General features: G+C 37.8%; 3 protein-coding genes across 13 annotated transcripts in view; all 3 read right to left on the bottom strand.

Annotated features, from left to right (window-relative positions):
* Positions 1 to 1,027, bottom strand: part of atp11b (ATPase phospholipid transporting 11B) — a 59,791-nt gene extending 58,764 nt beyond the window's left edge. For 6 of the 10 annotated variants that reach the window (XR_001776558.1, XR_001776559.1, XM_017304473.1 and 3 more), the window contains exon 1: positions 302 to 460. Coding sequence is in view for 2 of the 10 variants with exons in the window: in XM_017304478.1 (XP_017159967.1) it covers positions 302 to 319 (18 nt within the window). In the remaining 8 variants the exon portion in view is untranslated. Of the gene's footprint in view, positions 1 to 297; positions 461 to 680 lie in introns of those variants that run through there. The other 4 variants (XM_017304474.1, XM_017304476.1, XM_017304475.1 and 1 more) reach the window with 4 other exon arrangements.
* Positions 1,028 to 6,344: 5,317 nt separating this feature from the next.
* mccc1 (methylcrotonyl-CoA carboxylase subunit) lies at positions 6,345 to 19,936 on the bottom strand. Its single transcript, XM_008406285.2, has 19 exons — positions 19,520 to 19,936; positions 19,029 to 19,072; positions 17,881 to 18,020; positions 17,703 to 17,798; positions 16,646 to 16,767; positions 16,420 to 16,567; positions 16,221 to 16,342; positions 16,031 to 16,142; positions 15,791 to 15,872; positions 15,585 to 15,712; positions 14,999 to 15,182; positions 14,162 to 14,271; positions 12,958 to 13,174; positions 12,799 to 12,885; positions 11,831 to 11,880; positions 10,255 to 10,392; positions 9,229 to 9,336; positions 8,119 to 8,190; positions 6,345 to 7,680 (listed from the first exon to the last, which is right to left on the bottom strand). Exons 1-19 carry the CDS (start codon positions 19,573 to 19,575, stop codon positions 7,552 to 7,554), a joined length of 2,145 nt encoding a protein of 714 aa, XP_008404507.1. The 5' UTR covers positions 19,576 to 19,936; the 3' UTR covers positions 6,345 to 7,551.
* Positions 19,937 to 20,359: 423 nt separating this feature from the next.
* The window catches only part of lamp3 (lysosomal associated membrane protein 3), a 16,176-nt gene continuing 9,977 nt past the window's right edge, over positions 20,360 to 26,558 (bottom strand). The window contains 7 exon segments of one of the 2 annotated variants that reach the window (XM_017304437.1): positions 20,360 to 20,803; positions 21,846 to 22,016; positions 22,112 to 22,184; positions 22,285 to 22,410; positions 23,119 to 23,201; positions 24,032 to 24,115; positions 25,668 to 26,518. In XM_017304437.1, the coding sequence (XP_017159926.1) occupies positions 20,664 to 20,803; positions 21,846 to 22,016; positions 22,112 to 22,184; positions 22,285 to 22,410; positions 23,119 to 23,201; positions 24,032 to 24,115; positions 25,668 to 25,881 (891 nt within the window). In that variant the 5' untranslated portion in view covers positions 25,882 to 26,518 and the 3' untranslated portion in view covers positions 20,360 to 20,663. 2 annotated transcript variants of the gene reach the window in all.

Genomic DNA, 26,558 nt, shown 5'->3' with positions numbered 1-26,558 from the left:
TCCAACAGGTAAAATACCGGGAGATTTTATTTTTAATGCTTTTTTTTCTTCTTTATACTATTTCGTTTGCTTTTAATCCATATATGATTTCAATCAATTTTAGTCACTGTGTGTATTTGCAGTTAACGCAACAATGATGGCCGTTTAAAAGTTAAACAAACAAACCAAACGTTTTCAAATATTCTACCGAGGGAGAGCTAATGTGCTACCAACTGCTAAACTCAAGCTAGTTTGAAAAAAAAAAAATAGTTTTTAAGTGCTGTATTGAAAGTTTGAGAGGACTCGGTGTAACTTTACCTACTTTTACTTTGTTAGCCATCTAGTTGGTCCATATTCCACAGAAACCGGTCCAAGCTGGATTAAAATTGTAGCAAATTGTCACTTAAAACCGAGTTTAAACCTGAACGCGACCCGTTGTTAAGTTTCAAACAGCTGAGCTACCAACTGCCAGCTAGCTCCGAAGGTAGACGTTAGCCAACGGTAACGTCTACCTGACGGAAGACGACAATGTTTTAAACACCTCGACAACAGCTAAAAAAAAAAAAAAAAAGGCTAGGTTAGCCTGCTAAAATCCAGCCAAATAAAGTTCGTACATCTCTCCTAGAGCTGAGGCGTGCGTTAAATTTGAGGAATTAATGGAAAGCGGCGCTAGTACGAGGCAGAGAAAGCATTTTTTTTACCAGCTGCTGCCGTATCCACCGCAGCATCTCGACAGGATACGCTCCGGAGAAGCCAGCACAAGACGTTAGCCCCACGCTAGCACCAAGCTACTCCGACGAATCAGTCCAGAAGCCGCAATATATCCTCCGAGAGGCAGCTCTCCTCGGTCGCATTGCGTGGCTCATTCATACAATGCGACTCCTCATAAAGCAGGCGCTTCAAAACGTCCCCATTGCGCCGTGGATAGCGCCGGACAGATGATTACAAGTAAAAGTGACAGAGGAGAGTCCCAGTGCTACATCTCTCTCTCTCTCTGCTTTGCCACGATCACTTTACACGGACACACACGCCTACTGACACACACCAACTTAGTGAGGCGCATACACTGGCTGCTCTCTCTGCAGCCTGTGAACGCCCCCTGTCTGTAAAATATTTACTTTATGACAAAAAGCTCATATTGGTCAGGAAGAAGAAACAGGAGGCACCAACTTCACTTTTTTGTTTACAAACTAAATTGTGAAAAATGTGTTCAGAGTCCTTTAAAGGTGCAGTATGTGGCTTTTATACAAATACTTTTTTACATGGGCTGCACAGTGGGGCAGTTGGTAGAGCTGTTGCCTTGCAGCAAGAAGGTTCTGGGTTCGATTCCCGGCCTGGGGAGTGCACGCATGCACATGGAGTTTGCATGTTCTCCCTGTGCATGCGTGGGTTTTCTCCGGGTACTCCGGTTTCCTCCCTCAAAAACATGACTGTTAGGTTAATTGGCCTCTCCAAATTGCCCCTAGGTGTGAGTGTGAGTGTGTGTGTGCATGGTTGTGTGTCTCTGTGTTGCCCTGCGACAGACTGGCGACTTGTCCACGGTGACCCCGCCTCTCGCCCGAAACGTTAGCTGGAGATGGGCACCAGCAACCTATCCGACCTATCCCGACCCAATCTGTGAAAATATTGGAGCCAGTGCGAAATAGAAGCAACCAATCAGAGCCAGGAGGCGGGTCCTAGCGCTGTCAATCACTATCTTCTTCCCTTGCAGCTAGCGTAGCCTGCTGTGAATGCTCAGGCTAGTTCCTATAGCCACAGATGACAACGGATAAATGATTTTCGTGTAATGTAAGTTCTTACAGGAATATCATTAGCACCCTCCTCCTGGCTCTGATTGGTTGTTTTTGACCAGAGCGGCGCATTTCTTCAGCAATAGTTGAAGAAGTTTAAACAGATTATCTGTGTCATACTGTAATATTATGGTGACTGCTGTTTGTAGCCTTTATATAAAATGTTTTTTCTATATTACCACCTTCTTAAAATATGGCTTTTTATATTTATTTGTTTTTTACAAATTTAGGCAAAAAGAAAAAATCTCTCAGGCCGTTAATATAGGAAGGTGATATTTATTAAACTTTGACCATGTCCTGGTGGTTTAAGACAGATAAGTGAGCCATTGTTGTCTGGAGAAATGTACCAAAAACAACCAATCAGAGCCAGGAGGAGGGCCTTATTGCTGTCAATCAGCCTCATGTTGTAACTTACCAGAAGTCTGAGATTTTCATGTTAGAGTATTTTTGCTACAAAGGAATGCTGTTAAAATGTTACTTTTATTATTAAAAAAGGAAACTATTTGCATCTTGTAATGCATTTCTAATATTGTATGAAAAAAAGGCCTAAGTGGTTAAATGAAAATCAGCAGAATGTGCCAATTTTAATCCAGTTAATCAATGAAAATATTTTTTATGCTTTCAGATTGTGTTATAAAGTATGATAGACTTAGAGTCTAAATAACTGCAGTAACTGTGAGATGTTTGTGGATATGTCCCACTTTCAGCCTGAAAACATGCAGTGGTTAGCTGCAGGAGGAGCTAATGCTAATGATCCTGTGTAATCGATGTGTGCCACTGCCAGCAGCTATATTTGGAGCAGAACAGCTGCAGCCGCCCGCCTCTATCTCTCCACCTCTCTCTAACTCTGGTTAGTGGACGAGTCTGGATGTTTTCCACTGATCCAAATGCAGATATTCTGGCTTTATAAGGCGGCTCATTCAGCAAATTGTTTTGTTTTCCATCTGGATTCCCTATGTGGGCGTCATGATAGTAAAATAAATGAAAGTATGGGGTTCAGTTCATGTTCATCGTCGATGTGACGCTGCAGAACTACTGAAGCGCTTTATGTTGTTATTGTAAAAGCAGACATGTTACAAACTCTGTTTAAAAAGGCAGATTTCCTCTGAAAATCCAGGATTTAATCCGCTGCCTGCTGCGCTTCACCCCATGTGACAGTCAGTGAAATCTCTAGTTTACGCCGACTTACGTAAGGCCACCGCAGCGCCAACATCTGGGACCTCCCTTCCTTCTCACATCTGGGCTGGAGTGAGCCTGGGGCTTTCAGGCGGGAAAATTATACGATCTCTTGCAAAATTCAATCTCAAAAATGCTTCATTGATATCTTAAATAATCTAATCTAATCTAAAAATATGTTCATTACATTTTTGCACAAAATTATTCTTGGATAATGAGATTATGAGGTTTTTTCAGAATGAGCCGTTTTGTACAATAGCATGACAGACATCACAGATGGAAAGAAAAGAGGGAGTACATTCCTGCCAAAACAAAACAAAACAAAACAAAAAAAAATCTGAAATGTTGTAGAATAATCTACAAAAATTTCTAGAAGAAACAAGGAAATTTCTGAATTAAAATTTTTCAGAAATTTCTAAAAGTTGAATATTTTTGAATTTCTAAACAAAATTTCTAGTTTTTTCTAGGGAATTTTTATTATTCTAAATTTTTTTTTTTCTAGCATTTTTTCCTGCAAAAAAAAAAACATCTTATTACCACAAAATGGTTGAATGTTGTTTTTTTAAGTGCTTGGATTGTTTTTAGAAGCAGATGAGACCCAAAGGGACGTTCAAAAACATGCAAAATTAAGACAAATAAATCCATAGAAAGAGAGAAAATATAGAATAAAACCAAAATACTCATTTATTTTGATTAGATTTCTGGGGTTTTACCTCTTTGATTCATTTGAGGTCTTTGTAAGCACGAGTTTCGGCTGATGGTCACAGACAATTGGCTGCGTTTTTGTAATGGAGGCAGGAGAATGAGAGCCACTGATCCACAACAGCCTCAATGTCGTTTATGGAAACGGATGATGGGAAGGCACAAGATAATGCCTGGCCGCTGTCCCAGCTTTGTGCAGAATTTAATTTAAACTGCAATCTTGCAAGTGCCTGGAAGAGCTTTTGGCTAACATGTTAACATTCACTGCCATGCTTCACGGGAGACACCAGTCCTGCTGCAGGTCTGGCCTCATTACGTCCTGAAGACTTTGTTTGGGGAGTTTCTGCAGTTATTTTCAGTCAGAAATAAAGATTTCTGACAAGAAGCATGTCATATTGTTTAGAAATGGAAAAATACACGAGCACAGCCAAACAGTAAAGTATGTGTTTGTCAAACATTTAAAAAATATATTTAATTTTGTGAAACTCTGTCCCATGATGCACCAGTTAGGACACATTGCCAGTCCAAGAGCAAATTAATTACCTTATAATTTAGTTTTCCACCCAATATTACAGTACCTTAAAGTATTAATATAGAGGGATTTTATTCACATTTTGTCATAAATACAAAATTAAATGTATTTTAATGGGATTTTATCTAATAAACACAATGTAGTCTATATGTGTGAAGATGAAGGAAAATAATTATATTCATAAATAAAAATTGATCTTCTGAGTCAACAGTGTAACATAATTTAAATGTCAATTTATTAAAACTAGAAATAAATACAAATGACTTACTAAACATAAAAATTATTATATACAGTGTTGGTATTGTAATAATACAGCAAATATTAATRTTTTTWTCGTAGTTTTTAAATTCTGTCTGAAATTTTGTCATTAAATTGCAGACAGAATTTTATTTGGACAAAATTATTATTACATAAGATACTATTATACAATAAAGATCTAACAACTTCATATTCTGGATTTTCAAAGTTAGTAGAAAAGATTTATAGATTTAAAATACTGCAAAAAAACATGTTCAAGAAAGAGTCAGGAAGTTTACAGGTTTCATTTTTACTGCAAAATTTAAAGGATTTAAATAATTTTTTTATGTAAAATTAAATAAATTATGACAAAATTAAACTGCAAGTTGGCTTTTATTTTAGATTCTCAATAATATAAAGTGATACAATTTTAAAATAAATCCTACAAAATTCTAAATTGAGGCAAAATTAAAATCTGGATGTAAAATTAAACCAACATGAGCATTTAAGTAATAGTTACAGAAACAAACCCAAAAACAAGCAGATCACAGAAACACCAAATAAATCTTAATTTGTATTTTTTTAAAACATAAGTACAAAACAGAAAAACAGAAATTGGATTAAGGTAAGTTTTTAACTCTGCAATGATGTTTTCTGATAAACTTTTCATCACTTTAGCTTCCGATATCTCACCTCTGCTGTGTTTTTATTCCAAACAGCCTCATTACTCAGCAGATTATTAGTAACTTTTACTTAATTACTGCTTTTGTTGTCTGTAAAAATCAGAAATAAGAACGAACCGCTATGAAATCCAAAGGTTTAAACCAGGGGTCCCCAAACTTTTTCCTGTGAGGGCCACATAACGTTTCCCTTCTCTGGTGGGGGGCCGGAGTCAGTTTGTAACAGAAAAAATGTTAACTGGTTATCACCTGCGCTGCCGGAAATTGTTGTGCGTTACTCGATTGATTTTTACCCAAAAACCGTTAGTGAAACGGTCACTGGGACTGACTAGTATATATTCCACTGAGGGAAAGTAACTTTAAACTTTCACATAAAGTTTTGAAATATAAGCTGCTACTTACAGGCATTGCTTGGAAGAACTGGAATGCGGCGTTCATAACAAACACGTGTGTTCATCTGCTCTACCGCTAGCAAACAACCGTACTGATTAATTAACATAAAAGTCAAGCAGTTCCCCAAAAGTCCAACAGATGGCAGCAATGCGCCATGCAAAACAAAAAACCCACAGTTTACAGGACACACTTCCTGCTAAAGAGCCCCCTGGTGGTTGAAGGAAAATCCACATATAAACCGGAAAATACCATCCATCCATCCATTTTCTTTCACCCTTGTCCCTCAGTGGGGTCAGGAGGGTTGCTGGTGCCCATCTCCAGCTAACGTTCCCGGCGAGAGGCGGGGTCACCCTGGACAGGTCGCCAGTCTGTCGCAGGGCAACACAGAGACACACAGGACACACAACCATGCACACACACACTCACACCTAGGGACAATTTAGAGAGGCCAATTAACCTGACAGTCATGTTTTTGGACTGTGGGAGGTACCTGGAGAAAACCCACGCATGCACAGGGAGAACATGGAGACTCCATGCAGAAAGACCCCAGGCTGGGAATCGAACCCAGAACCTTCTTGCTGCAAGGCAACAGCTCTACAATATATGAAAAAAAATCTGAATGCTCTTCAGATGTTGTTGTTAAGAATTAACTGTTAATTGTTGTTGTTGTTGTTGTGTTGTTCAGGGGGCCGGACCAAATGTGGAGGCGGGCCGGATCCGGCCCGCGGGCCGTAGTTTGGGGACCACTGGTTTAAACTATCAATGAAACGACCAGTGAAGAATTCCCTCCTTGTTAAATAAATAAATACGCACCTTTTAAAGAGTGTTTGTTATAAAACATCACAGGTGGCTGGATGTATTTAGAAAAAAGAAATCATTTATTACAGTATTTGACAAAACTAACAGTTACAATCAGCTACAAACAATCCAGGAAGTGAACGCAGAGAATAAGGCCTCACCGTCGGTAAGGAGAGAGAAACCCGTCAGAACGTCCTGCGTGTGAAAATCATCCGCTGGCGGAGAGAAACGGAAACAAACATCTGTCTGCTGAAAGCAGCGACCCACTTATCGAGCAGCACGGGGTCAACCTGGGGTCACAGATTTACACCAAGAATAAAACATCCTCCCTCAAAATCCCTCTGGAGTGTTTCTGATGCGAACGTTGAACTTCTGACATCTGATTAGTAAAAATGTTGGAGTTTGAGGTTTTTCTCATGATTGAGTTTTAGAGCCACGCTAAGAAAATGTAAAAAGAATTTAACTGCAAAATTAAAGTCAAAAAATTAGAAAGTTGTGCAACAACTTGTGTTATTTTGGTTTTGTTTGCAAAATGTGGTTTTATTCTCACAACTTTTTGTTTTCTTTTTTGCTTTATTCTCACATATTTGAAATATGAATAAAGTTTCACATTTCGAGACTTTAATCCCAAAGTATGATTTTATTTTTGTATTATTCCGATTTTATTCTCTTAATTTTATTTTTTAGTTCTTTTCCTAGCATGGCTCTGATACTCCTTCATGTTTTCCATGAAAATGAAATGAAACCTTTGCTTTTCTGGGAACTTTAAGTTCAGTAACGAAGCACCATAAAGACCTGCTGAGTCGCAGAGAAGAGCTCACACTTCATCTGGAAAAATGAACTTTTTTTATCTCCACAATAGACAACTTTGAGCAGAGTAGGAAAATTATTTAATCCACCAGATTCTAATGAAATGTCTAATAGCTGTTGTGCTTCCTGCTGTTTTTCTTTCGTTTGCCACTTTTCGTGTTTTGTGCTCGTTTTGCTAGAAAAACTGCACGTTATTTTCACATCTTTCTCTCTTTTATGTGTCAAGTAAAAGCAGGAAAATGACACCAAACTGAAGAAAAGAGGCATCCTGACACACTGACTGCATCCTGAAGGTGCTGCGCATGATTCAGTTGAAGAATAGACTGGTTCAGATTCTGATGCTTTCATGTGAGTAAAAAGGAAACTTTGAAAAACTTTGCTGCTCTATGACAGGAGATTCTGACTCTCACTCAGCTTGCCTCCTGCTCTTCTTCCTGTCGGTGGGTTTGAACGTTTACTGGCTGCTCCCCTCTTCCTCCTTCTCCTCCTCCAGTTCCACCAGAGCGGCGTGCCGACTGGCCTGAGATCCCTCGACGAAGAAAACCTTCTTAATCACGCCTGACTTTGGCGCCCGGATCGTGTGCTGCAGAGACAAACACCAGCGCCGTCACAAACGCGCTAAACCAGAGGTTCTTAAAGAACATTAACCTTTGACCTCTGATGATGATGCAGAATATCTAAAGAAACAAACTTTTAGAATGTTTTTTAATCGTCATTAAATAATAATTTCATTCGTCTTGCATAAAAGCTGCATTACAAACTCTGGTTTTATTTTTTTAGTTTTAAATACAAGTTAAAATTAAGTATTTTAACTCATATTTTATTGTAGAAAAAGACTGAAAAACAGAAATTATTTAAAAATTTAAGATTAATTCCTTTTTTGTGTGCATTTTTTTCATCTTCCCTCCAACTTTTTAAAGCCACCACAGCGCCCCCTGGTGGCAATCACTTCAAGAAGCCCTGTGCTAACCGTCTTGTGTGTGTGTGTGTGTGCGCGCGCGCGCCCGTGCGGGTTGGTCACCTCCATCTTCATGGCGATCATGACCATCAGCGGGTCTCCAGCCGTCACCTTATCTCCAGCCTTCACCAGCACCTGGACATAAACAGGAAGTAGGTCAACACGTCTGAGAGAGACTGAAATGTAATTTCAGACCTCTGCGGTCGCCTCGGTGCCGGAGGTAAACATTAATAAACTCAGAGATTCAAATAAATGAAAAATAATAAAGAGAAAACTCTCCTGAGTTGTAGTTCAAAAAAGAGCAGCCAACTCTCACAATCTGCTGTTTCACTGCTTTAACGTTTCAAAAACAGATTTTTCTGATACCACAGCCTTAGAGGTGCCATATTATTCTTCCTTCACCAGGTTAGGATGGGTCTACAAAACATGCTTATTAATTTTTTTTCCAGCAGCCATTGTAGATCGGTCAGAAACGTTGAGCAAACCTGCAGGGTTCCGTTTGGGTTGCTAGGTAACGGGGCTGGGCCGTTACCTAGCAACCCCAGGTATGAAATGTATAAAATCTGAGACAATCAATAAGGAATAATAAACCTTAATCTCATTGAAACAATCCGAAGTAATGGTGTTAAAATACAACGTACAAAGAAAGTTACATAAAATCTCTAAAATTTGCTCTTGCAAAGTTTTCTGACACAAATAAAAATTATTTTAGTAATTTTAACTGAAATAAAACAACAGAGGTTGAGTCATATTTAACTTCAGGCAGTGAGGAAAAAATATATATATATACTAAACTCCTACCGTTTTATTTCAATTAAATTTATCAAACTTATTTTGATTTGCTTAATGACAGAAAATGATGCAAGAAATCTTTTTTAGAATTTTTTATTTATGCTTTCAGATTTTTCAACCACCTAAAAAAACAGAACTGTATCTTTTATTAGGTGGTTTCAAGTGTAATTAATGTTTTCTAAATTCCAACATTAGATTGCACCCCGTTACCAAACTGTGCAGTTCAAATATCGAGTTCCGTCAAGGACTTTATGCAGAAATCAAGAACAAAGAATAATTAAAATTCAAGCATTTTCCAGGATTTCAAGCAGAAAATCAGCCACATGTMCAGTCAGTATGTATGGAAAACAACAACTAGCGCCATGTTGCGTCTTTGCTGACCTTCTCTATGGTTCCCGTCATGGGGGCGACGGCGCCGCCCTGCTGGCCCGACCCGCTCACACCGGCCAGGTGCTTTGGCACAGGAACAGAAACCTGAGCGCTTCCTTCCTGYAAGATTAGACCATCCAATCAGCTTCAGGCTTCAGGTCAGATTATTTCAGTATTTTATGTGTTTACATTTGAATTCCTACGATTTCTATCAGAATTTCTTCTGATTTTGTAGGTTCTGATTTCAACAAACCAGGAAAATGAAACACGAAACAAAAGAGATTAAAATGTAAAAATTAGAAACAAACTTTTAAAACTAAAATCTGAGTGAATGAAACAGTAAATTTCAATCTTGTCTCGTGTTTCTGAGCAGCAGTGTTTGGCGTACGGTTGAAATGATTAATGGATTTTTCAAATATTGAAATATTAGTAATCAATTAACAATATTTCAATATTTAAAGCGTTTGGACTTGTTTTACAATTTATAACAGAATTTCTGATCTTGTTGGTCCTGATTTTAAATTTTTTTGGAGTAAATCAGAATAATCGYGATTAATTGATCATTTAAATATTTGTAAATTAATTTAACTGATTGTTAACTGGAGTGTAAAGACTMATAAAACAGCCATTTGCTGAAAACCCTCAGAGCAGTAATTAAGACAAAAATGTTAAAATAAGTGGCAGCTTCAGTTTCATCTGGTTCCAATTATGTAAAAAATAATTTATCAAGCATTTTTTTGCTATGCAATTATAAAAAATTAAAAATAAGCAGATCAGCTCTACACTGTATTGATAAGTGAAGCAAAAAGAGCTGAGCTTTCCACATATTGATATTGAAGTTGAATTATTTGCTACAAATGATCAAGAAAAAATTATTTATTCACATTTTTATGTATTTATAACGTTTAATAAAATATGYTTAAGTTAAATGAAAAGTCTGCAGAATGTGTCTTTTCATCTGAATAACTGATTGATCATCAGAATAGATTAACTGATTACTAAGACGACAGTAATTTGCGGCCCTGGTTTGGATGGTACCATGGAGAACAGGTGAACCGTGTCGTCCAGAACCACCAGTTTGGGTCGGGACTTCACTCCGTTCACGGAGCAGTGGAGGAACGAAGCGCCGCCCTCCAGCTCCACGGCGCCGGTCACATGGTACACCGCCTGTCCAACCTGCAGCCAGAACCCACAGGCTCACTTTAAAATGTACATATAACATTTACTCTAAGTCGTATTTTTAACTTTAAATTAGAAGAAAAACACTTTTCTACAAATTCCCATCAGAATCCCAAACGTTTCCAAAACAAAAATGTGCAGCTCTCTAAGTTTATGAAGGCTCATTTAAAGGTTTTTACTTTTAAAAATATCTCTGGCTGACAAAAAAAGCTATTTTGTTTAAATACGTATAAAAATAATATCACCCATCACATATATTTCACACTGCAGCCTGAAGTGACCCAATTCCGATTTTTATTGACGTAATGCGACCTGTATCCGATCTTTTCATGGCAGTGTGAACAGCTCAGGTCGGATTCTTTTCAGAATGTGACCCATATCCGATACGTATCCGATTCAAATGCGACCATAACGTYCAGGTCGCATTCATCCGAACTGAACGTCACTGATTCTCAACAAATCTCACTATTCTGCTCCTGATACGCGCAAGTGGGAAGAAAAACAACAACCATGACGGATTATATGAGGATTAAGTTTGTTAATTTGCTGCTCCGGTTGGACAACAACTTCAAATATATAAGCTAAGCTCCACCGTTAGCCTCCATGKTTACTTCCGCAAACACTGAGCTCTTCTTCTTCTTTTTATGGCGGTTGGCAGAACACTGAGAACGCTGACGCTATGGCGCCCTCTACTGCGCATGCGGGACACTTCAGGTCGTTTGCCCGTTTACACTGCAGAACACATACAGGAAGCATTTACTGGCAGTGTGAACGACCCCAGCAAAAAAATCGGAATTGAGTCACTTCAGGCTGCAGTGTGAAGCACAGAACATGAAGGACAGACAAAGCTCTATTTCTAAGTTTGCTTCTCCCGTTTTAAAAATCGATTTTAATGCTAAAATATTGAAACTGTTGACATTCATGTAAAAAGTTATTTCATTTAGTTATTTTTCTTCATCATCAGAGAACAGAATGAGCGTAAAAGTTATTATGTTGCTACTTTTAGAACAATCTCACCACTAAAAATAGGAATTAAGTCGTCATTTCATGATGTTTCTACTGAAACAAGAAGCTTAGAAAAAATATACTTTGTTAAATTTCTTTAACTTAAATGTCAATTAAAAAAAAGCCTGGATTTGTTAAATAACTTATTCACAAAACAAACAAGTCACTCTTAGAAAAACGGAGATGCTGACATGATCAATCACATTTTTATTGTAAAAGATCATAAGAAACAACTTTATTTCCTGTAATCGTTTTGTAGATTAGTGACAGGAATATAAAAAATCTCAGGTAGATTATTCTGAAACAGCAAAAGTTTAATATGTTTTAAAGCATAACTGGGGTGGCAAGGAACAAACAGGTTTTACAAAATATTAAACATAATAGGACTTAAAAACAAATCTGTATTGAAAGCAGAGACTTTGCAGCTTACCTGCATTCTGTAGCTTCCATCCGAGTTATATGTGACGACAACATCGACCTCTAGAAATAATCAAGAAAAGGAAACAACTTAAACTCTGGTCTGGGCCACGTTCAGCACAGCGAAGCGTTTTTAAGACTGAAGAACGGATGAACGTCTTAATGCTCGTTTAAAACTAAACAGCAAAAATCTGAATGAATACCAAAAAAATCCCACAGAGCAGCTGGGAAACAGGCAAACAGCTGATTTTAACATTAAAACTTTTTAATGTTGATCAATCTGGTAAATTTTTATCAAATTTTTGGTTTTTGAAGACTTTTTCTTCTTCTATTTATTTAGAGTTTGAGTTCATGTTAACGATAAAATTAGATTTAGATTTTTAATTATGAAATTAAAGCCATAACTTTACAAAAATAAAGTTTTAATATTAGCAGAATGATTTTATGAGCGCTCCAACATGGAAAATTAATTATTAAAATTATTTGAGCATCTTGCAAAGTTATACTTTGGTACAAGTTTCATAAATAAGGAAATATTTAATCTTTGAAAACACACATTGAGCGCGCTACGTCTGGTCGCAATAATGCGATTCAAGCCTTTTTTCACATTAAAACAACTTTTTTCTTCAGTATTTTGGTCTAATTTCTGGTACCGATGTGTTAGTGCACTTGAAATCAGACTAAACTAAAAGTAACTTTTCAGCAAGACATATGAGCTTGTTTTGGGGAAATAATTCCTTAATATTGATGAAAAAGTACTAATTCACTTATAGCTGGTACTTTTTTGTCAATATTAAAGAATTATTCACCTAAAACAAGCTGATATATCTTTTTGAAAAGTTACTTGTAAGTTAGTTTTGTCTTATTTCAAGTGCATTAAGATGATTGTTAAAGAATCTAGACCAATTTTGTGTTTTTGCAGTGCAGAAAGATGCCATAAATCAACCTGCGAAAGTAGAAAACTGCATGTTTCTCRCTCACTTTTGTCTCCCAGCTGCAGCCTCATATTTCTGTTAAACTGAATGTTGTTCCTCCAACCACTGCTGGAGCCAAACGGTGAGAAGGGATCTAAAATAAAAACATCAGAAACATTATCTTCTCYGCCTGCTTTTGCAGAAACGCCCTCYGTATGCTGCTGACCTGTGGAGGCCTGGGTGAAGGCCTCGGTGTGCTTCCTCTCCTGCAGCAGCAGGCCCAGGGCGGCCTGGCAGAGCGTCTCCCCGGACGGCGCTCTKGGAGCGGGGAAGAGGTCRGCGTGGTGCTGAGGGATGAAGCTGGTGCTCACGCGTCCGGCCTCGAACTCGGGGTGGCCGGAGAGGCTCAGCAGGAAGTCTATGTTGGTGTTTAAACCTACAATCTGACAAAAACGACAAGCAGCAGAGATGATGGACAACATCGTCACATTCTTTCTAAATATGTTTTTTTTTATTTGGAATTATTATTTTTTTTAAATCCAATCAAACAAAGTTAGTCTCTTTGAGATCAGATAACATAACTACAGYCACAAGGGCGCCCTCTAGAGGCGAGTGCAGCAGTTTTATAAAAAAAACTGTCCTATTATATCGCAAGGAGTCATTTGAATTGTTTGCCAAATTACTTTGTAAGATGTTCTACACTGCAAAAACAAAACTTATCAAGCATTTTTGTCTAGTGATTTAGTGCAAATATCTTAGTTCACTTGAAATAAGACAAAACTAACTTACAAATAACTTTTCAGCAAGAAGYAGGAGATTCTCTTAAGTCAATATTGATTTCAAAATAATTAGTTGAACTGGAGGATTACGTCACTTACAAAATTACATTTTTCCCATTTTATAAGTCAGATAATCAGCMAGATAATCAGTTTATTGCTTAAACTAGATTTGCTTAAAAATCTAGTTTAAGCAATAATTCACCTAAAACAAGCTCCTACTTGTAAGTTAGTTTTGTCTTCTTATAGAAATGTACTGACATATAAATATTCACTAGAAACTTAACCAAGCAATAGTTGGTACAATTCGTTTTTGCAGTGTAATTATAAAATATTTTATTTAGCAATAATGTGACTGTTAAATATGTAGATTTGTTCTGTTGAAGGCAAATAAACTGTCTATTGGTTTGTAAATTAGCTTGTTCTGCTGGAGTGAGATCTGAATAATTAACTATCAGACATGAATGTAATTAATTACTAAACTCATTTTCACCAATTCATAATCTGTTAAATCATGGTTACATCAACCTGTCCAGGAACTGCAGGTGGAAATTAGCATTTTTTTTTGCTATAACCTGTATCATGCATCTYATTTTGAAATGTTAAGGAGATGCTGTATATTGTCTCTGCGTAAACAAATAAACAGTATCTTACGTTATATTGTCGTAAACAATATCTCAGCTTCTTCAGCGCAGCAGATCGGTCTTCTCCCCAAACTACAAGCTTGGCGATCATYGGGTCATAGTGGGCAGAAACCTCGTCACCTGGAACCAAAGCAACAGGAGAGCTTCAGGTTTTCTGCACAAGTTCATAAAAACAAGTCAGGCTCTTCATGCCTACAAGGTAATGATTAATGTGTTCATCTAAAGTTGACTAATTGCATTTCTCCTGAAGTAATAATAAAACTTCTCTGCATTAACTCACGACAGCCCTCAAAATCAACTTTATCAGCGCCATGTTTTTTTTATCATGTTACAATTTTTCCTCTGCTTTTCTGTCATGATATAATCATGTATAAATATGTAACAGTTCTCTTGTTGTTGGAATGAGAGACGTTTACAATGTACTGCACAGCTGCTTTTTGAAACGCCAGAAAAGATGGAGTAACTTTACCCCGACGTCTTAACTAGAGCGCCTTGACCTCGGATGTAACCTCTAATCCAGCTCCGAGTTTCCACTTCCCAGGAAACTGAAACGCAACATTTGGTGAAACTTCAGGAACCTGGTTTGTCTTTATATTTCGAAACAGAACCGCGTAAAGTGCATTTTGCATCCACCACCCAACTCTTTTAGGACCGTTCGTCCTTTTCGTTCTGTAATAGTGCCGCCATCTTTAATTTCTGTACCAACGGCTCCGCTTAAGGATGACCAGCAGCGCCCTCTGCTGGATGGAGGCTAAACTACAACATTAACAGAAGCTCTAAGCAGAAATGATTGGAAATAATTTTAATCTAATAAACCACTAATCGATCATTAATTCTGTGTTAATACCTTCTCTGACGCCGGTTTCTATGCGGGTGTACTGGTCTGCTGCAGGCGTGGACAGGTGCAGCAGTGGCCCCGCTCCAGGCAAGAAGTCATTGTTTGGGTCCTCGGCGTAGATTCGGGCTTCGAAGGAGTGGCCGCTTAAGGCAATATCCTCTTGGAGGAGAGGCAGCCGCTCCCCCGCTGCCACCTGGAGGAAATGTTTCATTAAAATTATTTACTATCAGCTGATGGGACCTGAGTGAAGTTGCCCCCCCTTCATCTTCCAATCAGACAAAATTGGAGTCAAACGTTCGTGCTGCTTTTTCTTTGAAGATATTAATGAAAGTTTGAAAGGTCAATCAGCCTCCATCGTTACCCAAATCTAAAAAAAAAAAAAGTTTTGTTTGTGCAGCCATCATATTAAAGATATTAATAAAAAAGTTTCAAGGCAAAAGCAAAACAATCAAAAACTGTTTGCTACACAAACATAGCAGAGTCTTTAAAAAGATAACGGCACAAATGTAGCACAACCATTTGACACCAATTTTGTTAGATTTGAAGAGTGTGGGGGGACTTCACTGCGGTTCTGGGTTTGGTGGTTCTGCCTCACCCGGAGCTGCCACTCCACCAGGTCGGTTCCTGTGATCATCTCGCTGACTGGATGCTCCACCTGCAGCCGGGTGTTCATCTCCATGAAGTAGAAGTCGTGCTGGGCGTCCATTATGAACTCCACTGTGCCTGCAAGACAATGAACAGCATCCATTATGGTGGTGCTTTCCGCGACAGCAAAGAGGTCAAAGGTCGCTGCGGCCTCACCTGCTCCCACGTAGTTCACAGCCTTGGCTGCTCTGACGGCGGCCTCTCCCAGTTTCCTCCGAACATCAGGACTGATTCCAGGCTGGGAGGAGATTCAGAAACAAACAAAACAATAAAGATCTAAAAGTCAATTATTCCTGGAAAGTTGCTCCTACTTCCTACTGAATGAATGAATGAATGAATGAATGAATGAATGAATGAATGAATGAATGAATGAATGAATGCCCGGCGTTCCGTTACCCCTGGAGCCTCCTCGATTATCTTCTGATGTCTCCTTTGGACACTGCAGTCCCTCTCAAACAGGTAGACGGCGTTTCCATGCATGTCCCCAAACACCTGAACCTCTACATGTCTGCAGGAAATAAATGAAAAGAAAAAACAGGCATTCAAACACAATCCAACCTGAAGTTAAACCTAAAGCTTTTACTACCTGGGATCTTCGACAAACTTCTCCACCAGCATCACGTCGTCGTTGAAGGACTTCCTGGCTTCCCGTCTCGCCGACTCCAGCTGCTCCAGGAAGTCGGAGTCGGACCGAGCGATTCGCATTCCCTAAAATATTTCAGGTTGTTTTATAGTGGAAATAGCTAAAATTATGAAATTTCCTTTAGTTAAGGGTTTCCTCTCACTTTCCCTCCTCCTCCACGGACTGCCTTGATCATGACCGGAAACCCGATCTGGGAAGCCTCAGCTTGCAGCCTCTCATTTGATTGGTCCTCTCCATGGTAACCGCCTATGATTGGCACCCCAGCGGCAGACATGATGTGTTTGGACGTGCTGTGAATGAAAATAAGTTAATTTTTCTCAGGCTGTTTGAATATTTCCAAATAAAAACCCGGGGCGGAGGTGGGTCACCTCTTGATGCCCATGTCTCGGATGGCAGAGGATGGAGGTCCGATGAAGATGATTCCTTCCTGTTTACAGGCCTCAGCAAACTCTGTGTTTTCAGACAGAAAGCCGTAGCCTGGATGGACCGCCTGGAAACATGAACACAACACATTTAGGCAAATGTGAACCAAATCTGCTTTTTGGGGGATTTTTTTGCCCAAATGTGACTAACATCCAGAGTTTGGTAATAATTTGTTACATTAACTTTGAGTAATTTTAATTTTGGGGAAAAAAATACCTTTACGGGTATATTTTACTACAGTTTACTTTACTTTTACTTGAGTAATTTTATTTTTAAGTATCACAAATTTTATTTGAGTAAAATTTCTGCATTCCGATGTTTTCACAGCCCAGGTAAAACCGATGTGTGTCACCTCCATATGTGGTACTAAATCAGATGCATCGGATTGCTTTCAAAGCGACTGCAGTCTGATCGATCATGTCGCATTTTATTCGGTTTTTACGTCATTGACGTGAGACAACCGTCATAATTCTGCACCAGAAAAAGCTAGAAGCGGTAAATCAGGACGAAAACAATGGCTAAAATTTCTAATTATGAAAGAAGAAATTATCTGATCTTAACTTCGAGTCAGTGAAGGGAATCCCATCAATTCCCATTCCCGCCACTCCGAACAAACTTCCCTACAGAAATTTTAGTCAATTCTCCACAAAAAGCCGTTGCTATTAATTCTGCTTTACTTTTATTAGCTTACTTCGTCCTATTATGATTTTATAACGATACTGTCAACTACCTTTGATGGATAAACTTTTTAAAAATCGATCCATAAAGGGCGGAATCCATTATTACTTCCGTAAACAGAGCGCTGACGTGTGACGTCAATGTTCTTCTTCTGCGCATGCGGGTTGCTTTGGGGACCGAAACCGTTAACACAGAAGTTTGATTTCGGTCGGAAAAACGAAATTGAGTATCAAGGCTTGCTGTGTGAACGACGCATCCTTAAGTTACAAAATACACATAAAAATAAATAAATAAATAAAATCTTAATTAAGAAGCGCTACTCACATGGGATCCGGATCTTTTGGCCACTTCCAGAACTTTCTCCATGGACAGGTAACTTTGTTGGGAAGGAGGCGGTCCGATGTGGTACGCTTCATCCGCCTGCAATAAACAAACTTCAGGTCTGATGGAGAATATAATATAAAAAAACAAGAGTATCATGAAAATATAGCTGATCTATCACCATGGCAACGTGCATGGAGTGTCTGTCTGCGTCGCTGTACACCGCCACAGAGCGGACGCCCATCTTTTTGGCAGTTCGCATCACACGACACGCAATCTCTCCTCGGTTGGCGATCAGAACCTTTTCGATTCTTCCCACCTCTGCAGAAGTTCAAGAAAAATCATCTCTATTCATCTGGAGTCCGTATAAGCACACATTTATTTTGTTTATCATAAAGACATGCTCAAGTATTAGGCTTTTCCATTCTAGAAGAATAATAGACCTTTGCATATTTTCAGGATTTAGTGATTCATAGGAATACACTGTAATCCCATAAAGTTTCAATAGTCCCAATAAAATGTCCAATGTAAAATAAATACTAAATTATTATTTGGGGACTATTCACAAATTTGAAAAATTAAAAACATATATAAAGTGAGAATCAGGACAGGAGTTTTACATTGCAGAAATATTCATACCCTTTAATTTTCTTAACATTTGATAATACAAACATGAACTGCTTTGTATTTTTATTAAGATTTGATGTGACAGACTAACACAAAGTATAGTGCGTAACTGTGAAGTAGAAGAAAAATTATACATGGTTTAGCAAATATCAACCAAAATAGTTTATAACTCTCCACCTTAACTATGCCTCTCCTAAATCAACGTAAGCCCAGTTATCAGAGGATAGCTTAAAGACAGCAAATTTAAAGATACATTTTTTTTAGCTACAAAGGAGTTGTTTAAATTAAACGTAAGTATGGCCTAGTCAAAGTAAAAACCTAAATGTAATTAAGTACTGTAACAGCACCATTTTGCAAAAACAAATGAGTCCCTAGATGTGCTGATAGAGACATGCCTCAAAAGGCGGTTCTATGAAATATTGACTCAAAAGTACTGAATAAAATACTTTTTTACTTTCGTCTCACAATTATGCACTTTGGCCAGTCACATTAAATCCTAACAAAACACACTGAAGTTTATGGCTGCAACATGACAAGTTAAAAATCATGATTACACATGGATGTCAACTAAAGAGATTTCTGTTTTTAGAAATTAGAAATATATAACATAGACGCGATAAGCTGACCTGTAATAATATTCATAGTGATGATTATATATCACTCTTATGGTCCAGAAATTAAATTATGTGATTGTTCTCTCACCTCCTGAAACAAACCTCACTCCTCTTTTGGTCCATAACAGCTTCCTGAGGTAAGGAAACAACATGGGTTTAGTTTTTTAATCTACATCGTTGTGAAGGATGATAAAAAAAAATCACATCTATGTGGTTAAGATATTAGATCAGATAATTTAAGCAAGAAAACCTCCAGATGTCAGATGTAAACAAACTGCAGCAGCCACTTTAGCATTCTGCTAACTTTATTTAACCTTGTTCAGTTAATCTCTCATTTACTGGTTTTCACAGTTTGAATTACATCTTAATTCATGATGGAAAAAACAAATTCAATTAGAGGAGATAAGTTGTGACTGTTGAAAGGTAAATTATGGTTTTTAGAGCGCATCTGAATCCTTAACACAGAGAGAAGATAAACTGCGTGCAAACTCGAAAGCTAACACTGAAAAGCTAACAATTAAAGCTGATAAATGTTGAGAATTTCTAATCGAAGTTAACCTGGTAAACTGTCGTACTCACTGTGTGAATATCCTCAGACCTTGCAGTGTTGGAAAACTCAGAATAACTGCAGCCATTGCTACCAGCTGCTGCTAAGGCTACAGCTACTAGCTACCTGCTTGTTAGACTGAGACAACAGCAGAGGAGCAAAACGCAAAGCTTTAATCTAAAAACAAATTATTTACAATCAAATCCAATAGCAATATCTGAAAACAACTCACTTAAAGAAATGAAACGCTGTACAATTAAATCTCATTCAACATGTTCGATTTAGCTTTTTAAATTTTTTATTCATTTCAGACCCTACTGAGCACCCGTAGAGTGTTCTAGCCAATCAGAAAGCGAGCTAAGGAGGCGGGGAGGGTGCTGTAGTTACAAAGTGTTAACACAAGAGGGGGGTGTTTCTCTGTTCCACTGATGGCAACGGTAGAAAACTAAAAACTACCGTTTATTTAAAAAAAAGATTTAATAATATGGACAAAAATTTCAAATTTGTATTCAAAATAAAATTATTTAACAAATATGGCCTAAATCAAGCTTTTTTTTTTGAAGAATAGATAATGAGTAAAAAATTATAAATATTTGAATAGCTTGTGGACAACATATGGACAACTACGTTTAAATTTCTGGCGTCCATTTCCGGAGATTTTGAAAATTCAAATATTCGATAGAAAGAAACCTTAAAAACTGAAAATTTCAGAGTTCTAGAAGTCGACAAAGTTTGACTGAAAATTTTGATTGAAATATATTGAAGGTTGTGGTTCTAGACCGACAGAAACTGCTGCAGTTTATGGGACTAWGTCTGTCATTCCTTTAGTTTTTTTCTAGTGCAGCTCCAAAGAGGGATAACAAAAGTTACCATTGATATTTCTTTATACTTTAATGTCTATTTACAGAGTGAGTTCCAGAAGTGAATTTGGCTTTCATTTTAATGTTCTAATAGAAATTTTTCCCTTTATTTGATAGGTGAGTTGGAAAAAAATGCCACAATGTGCTTTACATGAGGCAACATCTCCATACTTTAACACTGAAATTGAGCAACAATGATAAATAAAAATGCTTGTTAAAAAAACAGAAACATAAACACTGATATAAAACTGTAAACTGCACAGCTTTAGTTAAAAGTTTTAGACGTTTAGAGGATTTAAAAAGTGAAACATTAAGTTCAGAGTCTCTCATATCCTGGTGCGCGGCGATCTCTGATGATCAGGAAGCTCAGCACGACGCTGAGGACGACTCCGGTTGCTATGGACCCGATGATGATGGGAACCGCTCTGTGGTTGAAATCAGCCCAGCACTCATCCTCTGACACACAAGAGAGGCAAAAAGTCAACATTTAAAAATACTCAGCAGGTTTTTGATAGAGTAAAAAATGCCATCAGACAGAAAAAAAAGAAAAGTTATATCCAAATATATAAGGAAGAAATAATACAAATGATTAAAAAATAACAGATTCAGGCAGAAGAAATACTTTCCCAAATCTGCACATTTTAAATTTGATTAAATGAAACTAATAGAGTTAGTAATGTAAATATATTGTATGTTAGAATTAAGTAATTCCAGTGCAAAATTATCATTTGTATAACAAAGGTTTTGCACAAACAAGACGTCTCACTTCAACTTAAATTGCTTTACAAATTTTTTTATTTGTGAAGTTTAGTTCCTCACAGAGGGTAGAAAATCCTGAAAATTTACTCAAATAAAAGTAATGATACTTTATAAAAACATTACTAAAAGTAAAAAGGAGTGTGGTAAAAGTATTTAAGTAAATGTAATTAGTTCCTACCCACCTCCTTTTGGTAACGAGACTCTTATCCCTCCAATGTCTTATGAGCTCTTTTCTCCTAAATGGTTCTTAATTTGTTTTTTAATTTAGTTATGCAGGCTAAGGTCATATTAATAATGGAAAAGTTAAAAAAAATATTTATCTAGTCCTCTTGTCACTTTAAATCCAAATAAGCTGTTGCTGGCCTCCTGCACAACCAACAAAAATACAACAAGTGGTTTCTGGATGGCAAGTCAACAACAAAACACTTGTGTTTTCCAGTAGCCATTGTACAGCGAATACAGCCGTAAAACCAGATGACAGTACGCTGGAGCTCTGTTTGGGTTGCTAGGTAACGGTGACAGAGGTTTTTGAAATGACTCATTTTCCAGACATCAAACTTACTGCTAAAAACCATCTGCATGTGTTTTTAAGTGCTTGGACTGGTTTTAGAAGAGACCCAAGTGGAAATAGAAAAACGTGAATTTTGAAAAATAGGTCCACTTTTATGACTTTTATGTCCACTAGATACATTTTTTTTTATCACTTTATGATGCGTCAGGTTTTCAGCCCTCCTGCTACCTTCTCTGAACTGCCCATCGGGGACACCGAAGGCCTGCATCTGCAGATGAACCAACTTGATCCGCAGCTCAGAGGAAACCGAAAGGAGCAACTCTGACGTACACTTGAAGCTTTTGTCATTTGCTGCTTTGAAAAGCGTCTGGTTGGTTAGAAACCCAGAATATGTTTTATCTGTGAAGAAAATAAAGCCGTAAGACAAAAACAATTAAAGCTTTCATTTTACTGTTCCAGATAAAAAGTCTTCTGTAATATATCTGAGCTCTCACTGGGGCATCCTTTGCAAACAGGTAGAGGGAACAAACGAGCCGCCAGTTTGGTGACAAAGAAATTATTTTCATCCTGTTGGAAAAATAACCAGACAATAACATTTTACACACAAATTAACATGTTTATGCCTTAAGAAAATCCTGCGCAGTTAAACTGGTTCCTGTTTTGTTACTTTTCTGAAGGTGAACTCCAGACGGGCAGAATTATCCGGCAGCATGAGGGAGAGAAGAGCTTCATCTTTGCTGCATTTACCGCTCAGCAAAACCCTGGACGGATCCAGGCTGAAATACCAGTTTGTCTAAACACACAGAGAGAGAAACGGTTCGAGTTATATTCATTAATAATCTCAAAACTGATGCTACACGGATGTATTTAATCCCACGTGTCAAAGTTGAGGCGCGAGGGCCAAAACGAGGGCCCACCAGAGCTTCTTATGTGGCCCTGTCTAGACTCCAGAGGGAAGCATAAATATAACTTTCAAGACAACAGCCGTGTGCTTAAAATGTTATTTTGTCAATCAAATCAAAGCAGTTTTTATCTGCATTCTTGCAAATTACATCACCTGATCCCTCCAGTGTTTTACGATTCTGCGATCAAGTAGATTCACAGAAAATCAACAGATTCCTGCATTTTTTCACGCGAATGCTTTATTGTGAGTTTATTGCAAATATTCTGCAACACATGTCAAAAACATTGGGGTAAAGCTACATTTACCGTCATACATATAAGCAAATATCGCAAAATATCTTTGAAATATTTAGAATTAACACACAAAAAGTGATTTTGATTGCAAAATAAAAACTAAATAAAACAATCGCAAAATTCTGGAGGGGCAGATCATTGTAAAACGATGTTTGATATTTAAATTTAAGAACTGCATGTCGAATGCAGACACAGCTACTCATTAATACTTTAACAGTTTCAATGTACTCTGTCAGAACCGACCCAGAATGAAAATGAGTTTGACACACAAACACACCCTGCTGAATGATTCACAGCTTCTCACCTTGTTTTCGATAACAACATACTCTGCTCCCATGTTGGCTTTAATGCACGGCTGCCCAGCATAATCTCTCACCATGTAGCTTCCTGAAGACGCAACAAATGCAAGTGCATTAAGTCTGTGGTTGGACAGGTGGCTTGAGACAAGCAAACAATAAATGACTGCCTGAATATATTTGTTATGTTTCATTCTTTACATCATGTTGAGCTACACTGATGATGACAGAACAAATTTCACTCAGTTTAACTAAAATTCTTCCACTAGGTGTTTTTTTTAAATCACATTTTAGGTTTATGTAGTATTATTTTATAGCTAAAATACTACATACAGAACCTACAGAGCCATTTTCAGGCGCATGAAAATGGCTGCAAACTGATGCCCAGTAATACAAACATCTTTCCTCAATGGTAAGTCAACAAAACACTCGTTTTGTTTTATTACAGCAGCCACTTCAGAGCGCACACAGTGGTAAAAACCAACCAATCGTTCTGCAGCTCTACTCGGGTTGCTAGGAAACGGGCCTGGCCTTAGCTGTGGTTGCTAGGTAACGCTGGAGTGCCCGCGCAATGTTGCTCAACAATCCGCAGGTTTTTCTAACGGCAAAAAAAAAAACACATTAACTTATTGAGAAAATCAACCGGGTGGTTTTTTTTAAAAGCGCTTGAGTTATTTTTAGAAGCAACTGAGACCCAAATGGAAGTAAAAAAAAAACGTACAAAATGTGAATTAATACGCTCTGAAATGCTAACATTTTCAGCCCTGTAGTTCATTCTTCTGGAAAGTTCTTCCGAAGAAAAGTCCAGACAGTTTGAGAAAACCTCAATAATGCCGCCAACACCTCCTAACACGGCTTGTGCCATCCTCTTTGCAGCTTTTTATTTATTGTTCTCGTCATAATTCAGGTGACGGGGCTCACCAGGTGTGGGAATGGTTTCGTTGTGTTGAAGAACAGGCCTGTAGAAAACGGCCTCAGAGCTGCCGCTCCTCTGTAGGCGGAGACCTGATGAACAAGGAACTTTATCACTTTTAATTCTGAAAGTTTATTCATTTGATGCTGCAGCAGAAACAGCGTGAGAAAATGTGAGGATGTCAGAAAAATGCTTAGATTTTCAACAGAATATATTTTATTATCCCCTAGGGGAAATCTGTCGTAATAGCAGTTGCTATATATATATAATAAATACACATACAATACATATAAACAACTGGAAACGTAGACTACAGACAACTGTTTAAAAATAACACACACATAATTACACCAGAAGGAATATGAATATATCTTGTACCAGAGGTCTCCGAAGTTTAGATACTTATGGTTTCTACAATTCAAGAATTGTCAAAAATCACCACAGCAAATTGTTGGTGCAAATGGAGAGTTTTTATATTTCTATAGACTTTTTAGGAAAAATTTTCACCAATATGAGCTTTTTAAAAAAAAGAAAAGGAAAAATGTGTWGACAAATCCAAAAGTTACAAAAAGCACAGAATATTTGTCTGTAGTTTAGCAAATTTTTATTTACTTATTAATTTGATAGTAACTGAATCGCAACCGTGCAGTCAGTGCCTATTACACTACAACAGTAAGTTGGTTTWAAGATACTGACCCATATCTCGATSTTGCTTAGGATAAGATACATTTTAATTAGAACAATGGACCAAAAAAACTGCCGACATTTCTCATGAGACGAAATGTCTGCAGACCGCACACATACTGGACACAAACTGTTTTTTACCTTCAGGATGGCCCTAGAGAGCCGTCTCTCTGGTGATGAGAGCCAACATCAATATGATTCATATCTGCATTAATTTAACCTCATCTTCCTCTTTTGAAAAAAAAAAACACTGTACATATCCTTACTTAAAACAAACCATCCATCCATCCATCCATCCATCCATCCATCCATCCATCCATCCATCCATCCATCCATNATCCATCCATCCATCCATCCATCCATCCATCCATCCATCCATCCATCCATCCATCCATCCATCCATTTTCTTGCACCCTTGTCCCTTAGTGCGGTCAGGAGGGTTACTGGTGCCTCTCCAGCTAACGTTTTGGGCGAGAGGCGAGGTCACCCTGGACAGGTCGCCAGTCTGTCGCAGTACTTAAAAGAAATAAAAAATGTATATATTTTTTTTAGTTTTCAGATATTTAATTCAATGTTTTCATCGAGAGCGAAGTGAAGTTTAGTTTTATTTCTAGTTKGTGTGCACAAACATGGCGAATGCAGCCGATTCAGTGGAAACACTGCAGYTGCTTTCATGTGGCTTAAACCCACAGAGTGAGAAAGAACAAAACTGAGAGACCACCGAAGCTATCATCACTGCATGCGGGAGGAAAAAAAACAAGATAAAAGTGRATATTTTATCCATGAACATGGATTTGTGTAACAAAGTCTGATATCTGACTTGGTTAATCTGAACCAGAATCAGTATTTYTACCCTTYGGCGGTTTTATGAAAAGATGTACAAATCAAAAGAGAAACCACAAGGTCTGACCTKGTTCCTCAWTTTAAACCAAAAATGTAGTGAAAAAGCATCAAACTTACCTGGAAGAAAAGCAGTTAAAAGGAAAACAACCAGTCCGCTCACATGGGAYTTYAGCTGCATGGTTAGAGAAGAAATGTGAAGGTAGATTGGTGACAGATAGGAAGTGCAGCTGTGGTTTGCTCTGTAAATGTGAGAGCAGCTCAACAYYTAAGAGAGGCTCATGAAGASARACCACAGAAGCAGAAAGACAGTTGAAAAGTTCGTCTGCAGCATCTCAATTTTCCACTTACTGAGTAAATTATGGATGTAAAGAAATCGCAATGCAAGATGGGAACTTTAACTCATTAAACGGTAAAAAAATAAACATTACATGTCAAGTTCAATGCAGGATTTCCTTTTGTCTTTAAATAGGCTTAGCAGCATCGAGAGGAGAGAAATAAAAAGCATCAGCTTGTTGTGTGAAGACAAAGTTTGTTCTTTTTGGTTTCTTTGGTCAACTTTAACTTAATATACTTAAAGTACCAAACTTAATATACTTAAAGTACCAAATTWAATCTAGTCTAGGTTTTTTGTCCAACTTAAATGTTTCAAATCATCAAATAATCAATAAAACTTGAATACCTACAAATCATGTTAAAATGCAGACTTAATTTAATGGAAACAGTACGGTAGCTGAAAGAAACTCCAAAACACACACACACACAAAAAAACAGATGAAAAACGCTTAAATCACAGAAAATAAAAGTAGAAACCTACAACCACAGAACAATGCTGTAACCGCACAAAACAGAAGAGAAATGCTGCAAATAGCCAAAATACCAGGAAGTATAAACGCTACAAACTCACTCCACATGACAGAAGACCTCCAGGCCACCAGGGGGAGTCGACCACCGAATCACAAGGAACCAGACTCTCAGTAAAGACGATGAAAGAAAAGGAGTGACACACTT

Source organism: Poecilia reticulata, linkage group LG4 (assembly GCF_000633615.1).
Source record: "Poecilia reticulata strain Guanapo linkage group LG4, Guppy_female_1.0+MT, whole genome shotgun sequence".
Classification (NCBI taxonomy): Eukaryota; Metazoa; Chordata; class Actinopteri; order Cyprinodontiformes; family Poeciliidae; genus Poecilia; species Poecilia reticulata.
The sequence above is the reverse complement of the archived record's forward strand: the minus strand, read 5'-3'. Positions and strand labels throughout refer to the sequence as shown.